Below are 12,939 nucleotides of genomic sequence, written 5' to 3'. Positions count from 1 at the left end.
AAGATGTGAGTCTGTAATGAGTGCCCATGAGTCCCTGTAATAAAACTCTCTCCATTTTGAAAATGTGTCTTGGATGCACAATATAGCTTTTGTTCTTCCTGTAGCTTACTAAATCATAATTATGAACATCTATTTTCCAGAGATGAATTCTAAAGTATGGCAGATTACTTGTAGAGCAAAAGTTAAATTAATTTAACTCGGTTGCTGCTCCTAAGCCAAAGTTTAGGATGCACAATGTGTTCTATATCAGCCGTGTCTCTGATTCCTGGTTATGCTTCATTTTTCTCTGATTTTCTTCCTTTCCTTCCCCTCTCGCCTACACTGGTTACAGTTAGCCCATACATTCATTTTGCAAGGGAAGTTGTAAAGCAGCTGGCACCTTTGGAAGACTATTTAGATGACTGCCTTTTTCGAAACTAAAATTAGTACCCGAATGTCTCCTTGAAGTCTGTGTGCAGGCTAATCACATTAAGTGAATAATTCAGGAAGATTGAAAGTTTTGGATGTGCTTTCTGAGCTATGTGGATGTGATTTGGCCTGCTCATGAGCTAATCTCTGTTCATTTTACTTGGTAGGTAGGCAGAGTTCTATGAAGGTTTTCAGTTACCTTTTTTTTTTTTTTTCTGATGTGCTTTGTACAGTCTAGTTCTGCAGTGGCTGAGGAACTAAATTATGTTAATCACTTAAAGAGGAGGAATTGCCAGCATTAGCATTCTGTGACTGAACTAAGGGCTGGGGTAAAAGTGTGATTTTAAAAATGAAGGAAAGACTTTATTTTATGAGTGTGTGTGAGTTCATGAGTTTATTTTCTGTGTAATATAGGTAAAATAATCCGCATACTCTGCTGTATTAATTTATTTTGTATAGGTGTTGGTTTGTTTTGTGGAACATATTTTTAAATCAATTTTTAGCATCCTGTTCCAAAGATGGGCCAGGTGTCTCATCTTTGTAATCATTTGTTCTTTGAAGGAAGCACAAAATGATGAGTATAATGAGGTGCGTTTTTTTCCAATTAAATGTTTTTGGGACGTCTTTTATTGGGAAATTGAATAATCCAGTTGAGATGGTCTTTAAAGTGTGATAGTTTTCCTTAAAATGGAGTTCTGTGGTTTTATGTCTTCTCATGGCTGTCAAAATACCACAAAGCAAGTCACATAAGTCCATAAATCTTTAAATAATCTCAGTATGTTCCAAGAACCGTGTTGCAACCATCTAAGTGAAAAGTGACAGCCTGCTTGTCTATATTGCAAAGCACATGCCTGGTGAACTCAAAGTACTTGTCTAATGAAAAAAAAATGCAAATTCTAGTCAAATTGCAGTGGGACCACTAATGCTCAGTCAGAAACAGAAGGGTTGCTGGGCTATTTTAAGTGCTCTGTACAATTTCCCTCAAGGTAAACTGCCTCATGTTCAGAGCGTCTGCTTCAGAATAGTGAAGGACACAGCTTGCTTGGATTGTGAGACAGCTTCTGTGCTAACTCGTGGCTGAGTTTGCCCAAAGGAATTGCCTTTTGAATGATAGCAGATTTTGTTTCCTATATTTGCACAGTAGTATCAGTAAAGTGGGTTTTACAGTAATGAGTTGAGTCCTCCATTTAAGTTTGGATCAATAGTAATACAAACATGGGTCTAAACAGTTTATTATAAATATCTAAATATATCACTGCCAACTACTGTATAATTGCTGTTTGGATTTATTTTAACCATAACAGTGCTGCTACTAGAAAACTGACTCTTATAATGCATACATTTTTTTAATTCAGTGAGAAAAACTTAAGAGATTAAGAAAAGAGATTAAGAAAAACTTAAGAGATTTAAGAAAAACTTAAAAGAGATTTGCCCTGCCCAAGTGTACTTCTGTACTGTAGTCAAAAAGGAGAGTGGGTTTCAAGAACTTCTCACTGCTGTTGAACTGTATTGATTTGTCTTATGTTCATTGTAGTGCTCTGCTGTTGAATTCAGTAATGTCAGCCTTCAGAGCAGAGTTTATTGCTGCAAGGTCTATGGACTTCATTGGCATGATTAAAGAGTGCGATGAATCTGGATTCCCAAAGGTAACTTTTCTGGGGTAATTTATAACACTTATTTTTTGTCTGGCTGAGTTACGATCTGCTTTTATCTTTTCTTTTACTTTCTGTCTGTACGCTATTTATACTAGTTGCCTACATAAATTGCATGTTATTTAAATGAAGGGGAATCCAAACAATCTTTCTGCACACTGTACCTGCTAAAGGAGTGTTGGGCGAACATGCATTTTGTGCTTTAAATTTAAAATTTCTTATTATATTTCAGCACCTCCTCTTTCGCTCTTTGGGATTAAACTTGGCATTGGCTGATCCTCCTGAAAATGATCGCCTTCAAATATTAAATGAAGCCTGGAAGGTTATAACAAAGCTGAAGAACCCACAGGTGAGTTACTGACAGTTGTTTCACTACTGATCCTTTGCTCAGGGTAAAACTGTAGCCATTGTTCAGCAGGCTGTATATTTTGATGGCATGGTTTACGTTTTCTAGATACATGAAGTTGCCAAAAAAATAGGACCTCTGTTTACAAACATAAGCAGTACAGTTGTGGAAGTTTGTCATTAGTGCTAGATCTTTAGGTCTGCATGAATCATACCTCAGGAGTAATTACTTTAAGTGTAATTTTTGCACGTATATTTCTTTCCTGTAAATATTGGTAGTCATTAGAGACATGTATTTCTAGGATTATATCAACTGTGCTGAAGTGTGGGTGGAGTATACATGCAGACATTTTAAGGTAAGTGATAATTACTTTGCTTCCTCTGAAGGTTTTCTGATGCAGACTAAGTGCCTGGATTAGTAACTTGGTATTAAAAACAGAAAAGCTATGAGTATTTAAGATGTCTGTAGGACTTGTTTAGTGTACGAAAAATGCATTTCCTTTCATGAAAGATGAATAGGGACAAAAGATGTGGCTTTGAAGCAGTCTTTCATGCCCCTGAACCCTGCATTAAATTTCTTACCTTTTATCAGACCAATTTAACTAAGAATTTAGTGGAACTATAGCTAAAATTCCTTGCTTAACTGGAGTTCTGTAGAAAGCTGAAGCTCTGGCAAGTGGGAATAAATTATCCAATGATTTTGAATCATTTGATTTACGTGCTGATTTTATTACTGTATTTTGTAACTTCTATTTTTCGCTACACAGAAACGAGAAGTCAATACGGTTTTGGCTGATATTATCAAACACATGACTCCTGATCGAGCATTTGAAGATGCTTACCCACAGGTAAATAACTTATTTTTCCAAATCTGTAAAATCTGTGCATTTTCTTAGATTAAACTAATTCTTAAACATTTCTGATGTCTCTTAAAACAATATAATTATTTTTAAAGGCTGTCTATGATTTGGGAAGCTTTTTGGAACAATATAATGCTGTGGTTTGTTACTTTTTTTCTCTCTCAGTCCAGGAAAAAAAGTTAAAACAATGATTTATGTATTTAGAAGTAGCAATATCTAATTCTCAAGTCAACAATATTATTCTACTGAAGAAAATCAACAATCACGGCAGCCTGTGAGAACAGAAGTAAAACATAAATAATGATAAATCTATGTCTACTTAACATTGCTAAGGCTTCAGTGGATTGTAGTGTCCAGTTCTTGAGACTGTATGTCAGGTGAGATACCGATTAGTTGTAGAGGTTCTAGAAGAAGTGTTTTGTGGTTACTTGGAGAGTAGAAAAAGTGCTTACAGAAGAAAATCTAACAAACTCTACTTCTTGTTTTAGTCAAGCGAACAGGAGAGGTTGCAGATTATAAAACAGAAAAATCTTCCTAACTATAGAAAGTAAAGAATAAATAAAGCCTGGGTAGGCTGGTCATCCTCTCACTTCATATGAGTTCTGAAGAGTATGTTGGAAAAACATCTGCTAGGAGTAGCATAGCTGTAGTTGATCCTGCTTAGGGGAAAAGAAGTGGCATCAATGAACACTTGAAGTGCCTTCCAAACCAGTTTTCTATAAATTATCAGAGAAGAATACTCTCTGGTTTAGATAGTTGTAATGTAACTAGTATTACAATCATTTTCCTTTTTTTCTTCTTTTTCTTTTTAGCTGCAGTCAATTATTCAGAAAGTTATTACCTATATCTATGATTTCTCTCTGCTTTTTTCAGTGGTAAGTAATGTTATGCTTACTAAGTTTTTAGGAGGAAATATTTTGCACTGTTTTTGCAAGACAGCTAACCTGATTTGCATATCTAAGTTGTTTTCAAATTAGCATGGCAAGAGGACTTTTTATCAAGTAGATAAGTGCAGAAACATCTTGGAAGCTCTATGCTGCTTACTACCTCAATGTTCATTATTTTAATTTCACTTTTCCAATTTTCTACACTTTGTTATTACAGCATAAGAGACAATCAGTGGGAAATAAAATGCCATTTATTTGTGCATGTGTGTTTGTGTAATTGCTGATAATTGTTTCTATGTTCTGTTATGGGGTTTAAGTTTGGTATTGAAACAAAGTGAAAATTAGGTAAGAGAATGCATAAGAGGTAGAGAAAAGAAAGAAGACAGCAGGTGTAAAATTGCTGAAACCAGCTGAAGAATAAAATTGAAGACTGACTGTGGCTTTGGAGTCAAGTCTTGTTCACAAGTTACTTAGATAATTCTGAAAAACTTACCTTCACTATATTTTTGAGACAATATCAAAACTACATATCTCAGTGTCTGAACAACGTAAGCCCTTGTCTTTGAAGAAAATGTGAATGTCCTGGACCTTCTTAAGTTGCCGTGGATACATCCACAATGGAAAACAGGCATGTGGCCTGTTTTAATTGTTTTAATACCTTAATGTTTTTCCCAAAGATGTCTGAATTTCAAGTGATGTTAAGCTGTTTCAAGTGTATGATTGCTTTTTAGTAGTTCGCAACATTTGGTTCAAACAGTTTAGTATTTTATTTTGGATCACTCCAGTCAGTAAACTGGTAAAACCCTTCAGCCATCAGTGCTTTGCCATTTGTTTCCCTCTTTCATGGAATGGAAAGATGGTTCTTCAAGATAAGTTGCTGTCTTCAAAAAAAGATTAAAATTATTTTCAATAAACCAGCCATGATTATAAAACTTACCCAAAATATTTATACTTTGAATGTGTTGTTTGTAAAAATACCTAATTTTACTTATTTATATATTTGTACTTCCAGGAGAAATTCTTGCCATTTCTGGATATGTTCCAGAAGGAGAATGTGAGAGTGGAGGTTTGCAAGTGCATTATGGAATCTTTTATTAAGTAAGTGGAGATTATTCAGATTAAATGCACTCTGGAGGATTTGGGCAATGGATTGAAAGATTGTTTGGGAAGATGGACTGAGCCAGTGTTTAGTTTAGTCCACTTAGCTTGTTGAGTATGTTCCAGGCTATGGAGAAGGAAAAAAATCAGGTGTCAGTTTTGTTAATCTATTGATTCACTGCTTAACTGGTCATGATTGAAAGCTAAAGTTGAAGTAATACATCGATGCTGACTTACTATTGACCAACAGATCAGTTGTTCCCTGAGCCTTTTTCAATTTATGTCACTTTAGTTAGCCTATGAAAAGTTTTTGTATTTCATCTGATATCACAGTGCAGAACTGTTTGTTACCTTGGTGTAACAGAAGAGGAGGAGAGGAGAGACAGACTCTTGTTATAAGCTCCATTACATGGAAAAAATGGATATTTCCCCAGTTGAAAATGAATTTCGAAGATGAGGCTTCATCTTCAAATATTGTAAAAGTCAAGCAGACTTCTTCAATTAATTATCAGGTGTTTTTCTGAAAAACAAATTATCACTTTTTTATTTTTAAATAACAATATTGCAGGCAGATGCTGAATTATGATAATTCAGTGAGAGAGATTGGATTGAGTTCTACTTTTTATTAAAAAAAAAAAATCATGCATTCAAAATGCTCTTTTTTCTGTGTTTTTTTTTTCATCATTTGTTAGTTTGGGGAATATAAAGATAATCATTTTCTGCCCAATATAGAACTGACGTAACACAGTCTCAGTATAAGATCAAGTTTTTGTTAGCAGAAACTTTATAAGGAAATAGCCTTTTAGCAAAAACCTGCAGCATTCGACTGTGAGAAATACAATCACATATAGCTTTAAACAGCAGAAAAAGCACAGGGAATGGTAAACGCTGTGCAGGTTCCTAAGTGGGTTAGATACTCAGTATATGAACAGACACACTGGTCATTGATTCCTTCAGTCCTGTCCTCCATGTGGTAGAAGTTTAAATTTGTGATAACCAGTTCTAGTTAAAAGGAGGGAAACCTGCTTTTGAGTTTTTACGCATTTTTGATGTTTCTTTTCAAGCAATTGAAACGAAAAGCTTTTAATACTAGGTAGCCAAAGAGCCTTTTTTGTGTATGGAAAACAAGTATTTATATTCGTGTTACTTTCTACCACCAAGGTACCAAATAAGAGAGGACAGGCACTTGACTGCCATGTTATGCATCTACTCCATTAGTCTAAATGTTTAGCTGTGCTTTTGGGTTTGGTGGTTGTATGTATATATTTTGATGAGATCCCCCACTGAGTCTTCTCATCTTAGTAGTGCACATGTACCTCTGTACCTAAGCATGACACTTACCCGTTCTGTCTGTTCATCAGTACCTGATAAGCTATATTACTTTTGGTAGATCTAGGAATGTTTTGTTTTGACATTCTTAGATTGATTCAACTTATCACATGTCTAGCTTGTTGTGTCCCTTAACAAGTTAGATTCCATGGCTTGGCAGTAAAGCTGCATGTGTTAAGATAAAAATTTCTTGACTGGTATTAATTAGTACTCTGCGTCTGTTAACCATGTGATCTTTGAATTCCTGAAGGCTAGAAAAAAAAAAAAGAAATATAAAACTTCTGTAGACTGTTAGTGTCTTACAGCATTGCTGGTAGGAATTACTCGTTAAATGGGTGTGCTATTCATTGTTTCTCATTTTGACAGTGCAGGATTTTTCATCACTTTTTCTGAAACATTTTATAGGCATCAGCAGGAATCTACAAAGGATCCTGTTATACTCAATGCTCTTCTGCATATCTGCAAGACAATGCATGACTCTGTGAAGTAAGATTAACTTTACTCATATTAATAACCATCATTTATGCAAAGTTTGGCTGCTTGGTGTACAGTTTCACACTTCTGAGACTGTTTTTTTCATGGTGGATTAAGACATGAATCCAATTAGTAGTGCGGGAAGAGCTGTGCGGTGATGTGGTAACACATACTATTTGTTCCTTAATTAGTGCTTTATATGGAATACTGAAACAGAATTTTAAAAGGGAAGTAGCAGCAGTTTTGTAGAGGTTTTTAGTAAAGCAAAGACACTCAAAAGTACATTTAAAAAAATATTTCTGGGAATGAAACCTGTGTCATCTCTGAGTTATAGTGAATAAGAGACTTTACGAGCTTTAAATGAATATGTACCTATTAAAGCACAGATTGCCATATTTAATTTATACCTTTATACCCTGCTTTCAGCCATTAACAAGGGGTGTGAAATCTTTAAAAGTACAACTGAAAGACTTCTAGCAACATCAGTAAAGGAACCTAAAACAAGGGAGAAGCTTTTGAATCATCTTTTCCCCTAAATCCTTCTCTTCCCTTTTCCCCTTGGTTCTGAGTGCTGAGGTTGTTAGGGATCTAGTTTGTGCCCTGTTGCAAACCCCCTGTTTGAATGGCAGTTGTGTAAAGGTCAGGGCCTTTTATTTTCTGTGCTAGATGCCTTCTGATATGCCAAGTTCTCAGCAATTGTGACTTGACAGTGTACCTGTAATTTCAGCTAATATTTATTTAAAAGATGTATAAATAGAAAAAAAAAGGGGGGGGGGGGGTTGTGCGCCAAACTTGGGACTATGACAATAGTTAAGTTTTGTTCCATTTTTGTAAGTTTCAAGTAGAGTGTCTTAGAATATTGAGCCAGATACTTGTGAATCAAACTTCAAAAGCTTCTGTGTAATATGGAAAACAAATGTGGTTAGTAGGTTGTTTTATTTTTGTTTTATTTTCCAAAAATCACACAGAAATCTGCATCTGACTGAAAAAAGAGCCACAATTACCAGTGTGATAATCTTATCTCTTAAGAGCAAGAACTACCCCGCATGCACACTTTCTCGTTTGAACCCAGAGCCTCTTAGTATGGCAGGCACTTCAAAGGAACTTGTAACTTTCTCAGCCTTGATATGCCATGAGTACAAGATTTATTGTCAATGACAAAGTCAGGTTTGGCATGCAATTTCAATTTATACCAGTCTGAGTGCTTTATTTTGTGTTAGAACACTGCATTTGTCTGTATGTTGCACTAAAAGCCTCTTCAACCTTTTAAGTAGAAGAATGTATTGAAGCTAAAACAACTTAATAAAAAAATTAAGCAGTATATGGCAAGCCATATTTGGTACTTCCTCTGACATTTTGCCAAAACAATTTTGCTAGTTTTTGGAGCTCCTTAAAATTCCTTAAACCAGCAGTTCTTTTAGCTGAGACAAGATGATGTACATCATTTGCTCGGTTCTGTCTGTTATCTTTTATTGGCAAGTCATCATAATTGTAACAACGTTAAAGTAACTCCTGCATCTATTTTTGCATCCTGGTTCAGGAAATTCCCAGCCCATTGTGTAGGACTCATTAACCCAATAACAGCTGTTGGAGGGTGACAGCCTTTAGACTGGCAGTGGTATGATTCAAAATTGAATTGGAAACCTATAATTGACCTGGAGATCCCATTACAACTCTTCTGAGCCTCTCAGAGCCCATCAGTTGACTCTCTTGATTGGCAGTGCCCTAATGAGCTAATCATGCTGAGATTTTCTTTCTTCCTTTACTGAATTTGTATAATAAAACTATTGTCCTCTTCCCATCTGGTGTCTGCGCTAGGAAAATGGTAATTGCTACACTAAAGTTCAAAGCTGGAGCCAACTACATAATAGTAGAAAGATTAAATTGTATTAGTTAATTGTTATTTATCTTTTTATTTATCCATTTTCAGTGAAACAGGTTTGATTTACTGGATTTTCATGTGATGTAAATTTGTTTCAAATAAGATTTAGACTCTTTGTATAGAATAGGTATCCCTGATAATTGTAAAAAGAATCTTGTTTTTATGTATCAGTTTACTAAGTTCTTATAGTGCTGTCTTTTCGATGTTTTAGTAACAAGGTGATATTAAAGACAATTTTTTAATTATGTAACAGGGTTAGTCATTAAAAAAAAAAGTAAATATTGTTTTTTCTAAAGTAAACACATTGACTATTATATACTATTTTAAGTGCATATTAAAAGCTTTTCCCTGTTAATAGGATGATTTTTCTCCTAGAAATGGCTTTACTAATTTCTTAAGGATTTTATAACCAGTTCCTACTCAAGTTCTCATGTTGTAACAAGACTGAAGCCATTTTCTTGCTGCAGTTAAGAACCTTAGCTTAGCTAGCTTCTGTTCATGCCGAATCTAAGTTTCTGTACAATCTAAAGACTTTGCAATTGTTACAATTCTTAAATTTAGAAATTTAGTTTGGTGCATGGCTGACTTGAAGATATGTGTATTAAAATTGTTCTCATTTTATAACTAAAGTTATGAGATTAGTGGTCTTAGTATGCAATAAATAATTTATAGAAACATAAAATTGCATAAATTAGCATGTATCATTTGAACATTTACAGATAAATAGTTAAGCAATATTCAGAAATTTACCGTGTACATTTTCTGTTATAGTGCACTGACACTTGAGGATGAGAAAAGAATGTTAGCAGCTTTGATAAATGGATTCATAAAAATGGTGAGTGACAATTGTATGCAAGTGTTGGGGAGTACCTTACAGCTTGGACTTTCATGAGATCCCCATGAGAAACAGGTGCCTATGTAACTAAATTAGAGACGGTATATGACTTGCCAAAGACTGTTGAAAACCCCAACCAGTGTATTTTAGTGAAGTAAGTATGTGAGTGTTGAAAGAAATATACAGTGGTGAAGCTGGCATGGTGCAGTATGTTAGTTTAAACTGTACATGTATATTTAATCATTTTTCTGCTATTTTTTAATCTCATATAAAACAAGCTAAGTATTTAAAAGCTAAACAGTAATTAGTCTTTATATTACAGCCTCAGAGAGATCACGCTTTTGTGAAATCCCACTACCCATCCCTAAATGAGACCATTTATCTCATTTACAAATGAGATCATTTCTATCATTAAATCAGTAGTCCCGCTAAAACTTCAGTTGTCTTGAAATTAATTTTTAACCCTTCCCTCCTTCTAATCCCAGTAAAAAATTTTGTTCCCGTCCCTTGTGTTTGAGATGTCAGGTTGTTCTAGGGAGATATTTGTAAGCTTTTGTTTTTGTTGCTCTTCTTATTCTCTAACTAGGTACTTTCAATCTTGCTTTTCTTTGTATAGTAATAAGCTGACAGGCTTTGTCTCTATTTGTCCCTTTTATTCTTTGTTGTAATTCTGTGAATTTATCTCTAGATGGTTGCTTTCTCTTCAGTTTTCATATTTTGCTATATAATAGAATGTTTTTAATATATTTTTTTCTTTATTAAGGGTTATATGCAATATAATGTACAATTTTAGAGGATTTCGCACATTGGATAATATTTGATGTGGCTTTACAGTCATGTCTGGGGGTAAGAATCCCAGAGCAGCAAAATGACTTGGTACAATTTTTAAACAGGCATACGTTAAGATATGGAGGGAAAAGTAGTTATAAGTCATTGTTACAGCCAGGGGTTTTAGTGGAAAATGTTATATTTTTAGAGAAATTTTCTTAAGACTAGGGCTAGAGAATCAGCAGTTGCACAAATATAAGAAAGGCAAGATAGTTAGGTCTGTAACGCAGGATTGCCTGTAACAGTGCAATCTGGTGCAGATCCTTTGATCTTTCACTGTATGGATTAAATGCAAGTTTTTACAGAAAAAAAGGAAAATTCTTTCACGTGTGACTTGAGAAATAAGGAATAATGCAACCATTACTCGCATTAGAAGAAAAGTGATCCATTTGAATACATAAATGTAGACTGTCTGGAGACTGTTTCTCTTGCTAGGCTTTTGATTGACAGCTGAGACACTAGCTGACAGTGCTCAGTTTTGAAATCCGAAGGGTTGGAAGTAGGGCGTTCTCACACAAGGGCTGTTTTTGACTTTTCTTTCCTGCCAGCGTGCAAGGTTACAGGCTTTTGCCATACAATATAAACATTTAATAAATAAACTTGAGGAAAAAAACTCTTGTTACTGGTATACCTAGTTACAAAAACTATCATTTTTCTTTGAGGCCCTGTAATGACTGGGAATTAGGAATCTGAATACAGATTCACTGATTTATTTCTGTGTTTTTTTTGTGTGCTTTTTTTTTTCTCATTTAAGTATAGTCTATACCAACCCTATATTCCTGGTTCCATAGTGTCGTGAATTCTGCTAATTTTCAAAGTACTTTTCACAAATCTAGGAGATAAATTTTGATTCTTGATAAGTATTTGGTTTGTTAAGTAGACCATGTGGAAAGTGAACAAAAAAAACCAGCAAAACCTTCAGGTTTTTCTTGGAAAGCAGTTAAATGCTTGCACAATGGTAAAATAAATTTTTGTTTCTTCTATAGGTTTCATTTGGCCGTGACTTTGAACAACAGCTGAGTTTCTATGTTGAAGCCAGATCAATGTTTTGCAATCTGGAGCCTGTTCTAGTCCAGTTGATTCATGTAAGCTATAGTTTATCTACATTATCTTAATACTCAGGGTTATATTTGCAGTTCTCTCATTTCCCTGCCCAGATTATTGTGCAGTATTTGAAGTCTTTATATCAGGTGTTTTAAAAGTAGACTTCGATCTCGTCTCTCATTTTTATCACCCCAAATTCACTGAAGTTCTTGCTTGACTCTGAAAATCGGATGCATGTTATCATTGCTACAAAGAAAATTAGCTATCTTGGGAGAGATTTCATGGCCAATAAAATAAATAGTACTTTTATGCATTCAGATTTTGGGTTCTCTCTTCTATAATCCTCCATCTAGAAGAGATTAGACTGTGTCTGGTCTGCAGACATAGTCAGAATCCTGCTGTGACTGGGAAGCTTAATTGCTTTTCTGTATCGAGTCACATGACAGGTGAGCACTTGCTGCATCCGATTCCTTTGTATGATATGATAAATCGTATATCCTTTTAAATCCTGTTTTGTTTTTTACTAAATGAGTTTGCTAGAAATGGTGATTTCTGTACTAGGCAAGCAATGATGACAGCACTTCAGCTGGGAAACAAGGGATGATCTAAATCTTGAATAAATCAACAAATCTACCTTGACAAACCTTCAGAATCACATTTGCTTTAAGGAACAGTCACTAGAATTCTCAAAGTGGAAAGGAAGTAAAAACTAAATAATACAGTGGGAACACCACATCTGGGTCCCTTTTGACAGTTTCTGTTCTCTAAATGCATGCAGTCAAATGTGCAGTTTACTTGCAACTGACCTAATAAATCTGTGCATTTTTCTTAATGTTCTGCTTTTGTTGTTTTTTTTTTTTTTTGTGTGTGTGTGCGTGTGTAGTCTGTGAACCAACTAGCAATGGAAACAAGAAAGGTGATGAAAGGAAATCATTCCAGAAAGACTGCTGCATTTGTCAGGGTAGGTCCGAGTCTAATGAATTTTGAGCCTGCCTTCTAAGCAGATAAGGTCCCTTCTAAAGGAAGTCATTCTATGATATAAGTGCTCCTTTTGATTTTAGTGCTTCTAAGTCTCTGCAGCTATTGTCATGTGAGCTTTGAAACGCACACAGGCTATTCAAGTTTTCTGGATTCCCATCTTCTTGCCTGAAACATGTCAACTAAGATGAATTTCATCTTCATGTACTGTGAAGGAGTTTGCATATGCTATGGTTAATGAATGGATTTTCGTTGGCAGCACCTGCACGTGATGTCCTGGACAGAGAATAGCTAAGGTGACATTAGCCAGGTTCTGTAT

At 35.0% G+C, this 12,939-nt stretch overlaps 1 protein-coding gene across 2 annotated transcripts in view; it reads left to right on the top strand.

Moving 5' to 3' along the window:
• VPS35L (VPS35 endosomal protein sorting factor like) overlaps window positions 1–12,939 on the top strand; it is a 57,499-nt gene that overhangs the window by 20,637 nt on the left and 23,923 nt on the right. For both annotated transcript variants that reach the window (XM_048060363.2, XM_048060378.2), the window contains exons 16-25: window positions 1,943–2,054; window positions 2,293–2,409; window positions 2,708–2,761; window positions 3,173–3,253; window positions 4,078–4,140; window positions 5,165–5,250; window positions 6,985–7,065; window positions 9,707–9,770; window positions 11,585–11,683; window positions 12,526–12,603. In XM_048060363.2, coding sequence (XP_047916320.1) covers window positions 1,943–2,054; window positions 2,293–2,409; window positions 2,708–2,761; window positions 3,173–3,253; window positions 4,078–4,140; window positions 5,165–5,250; window positions 6,985–7,065; window positions 9,707–9,770; window positions 11,585–11,683; window positions 12,526–12,603 — 835 coding nt within the window. The remainder of the gene's footprint in view (window positions 1–1,942; window positions 2,055–2,292; window positions 2,410–2,707; window positions 2,762–3,172; window positions 3,254–4,077; window positions 4,141–5,164; window positions 5,251–6,984; window positions 7,066–9,706; window positions 9,771–11,584; window positions 11,684–12,525; window positions 12,604–12,939) is intronic.

This window comes from Anser cygnoides, chromosome 15 (genome assembly GCF_040182565.1).
Source record: "Anser cygnoides isolate HZ-2024a breed goose chromosome 15, Taihu_goose_T2T_genome, whole genome shotgun sequence".
Taxonomy (NCBI): Eukaryota; Metazoa; Chordata; class Aves; order Anseriformes; family Anatidae; genus Anser; species Anser cygnoides.
The sequence above is the reverse complement of the archived record's forward strand: the minus strand, read 5'-3'. Positions and strand labels throughout refer to the sequence as shown.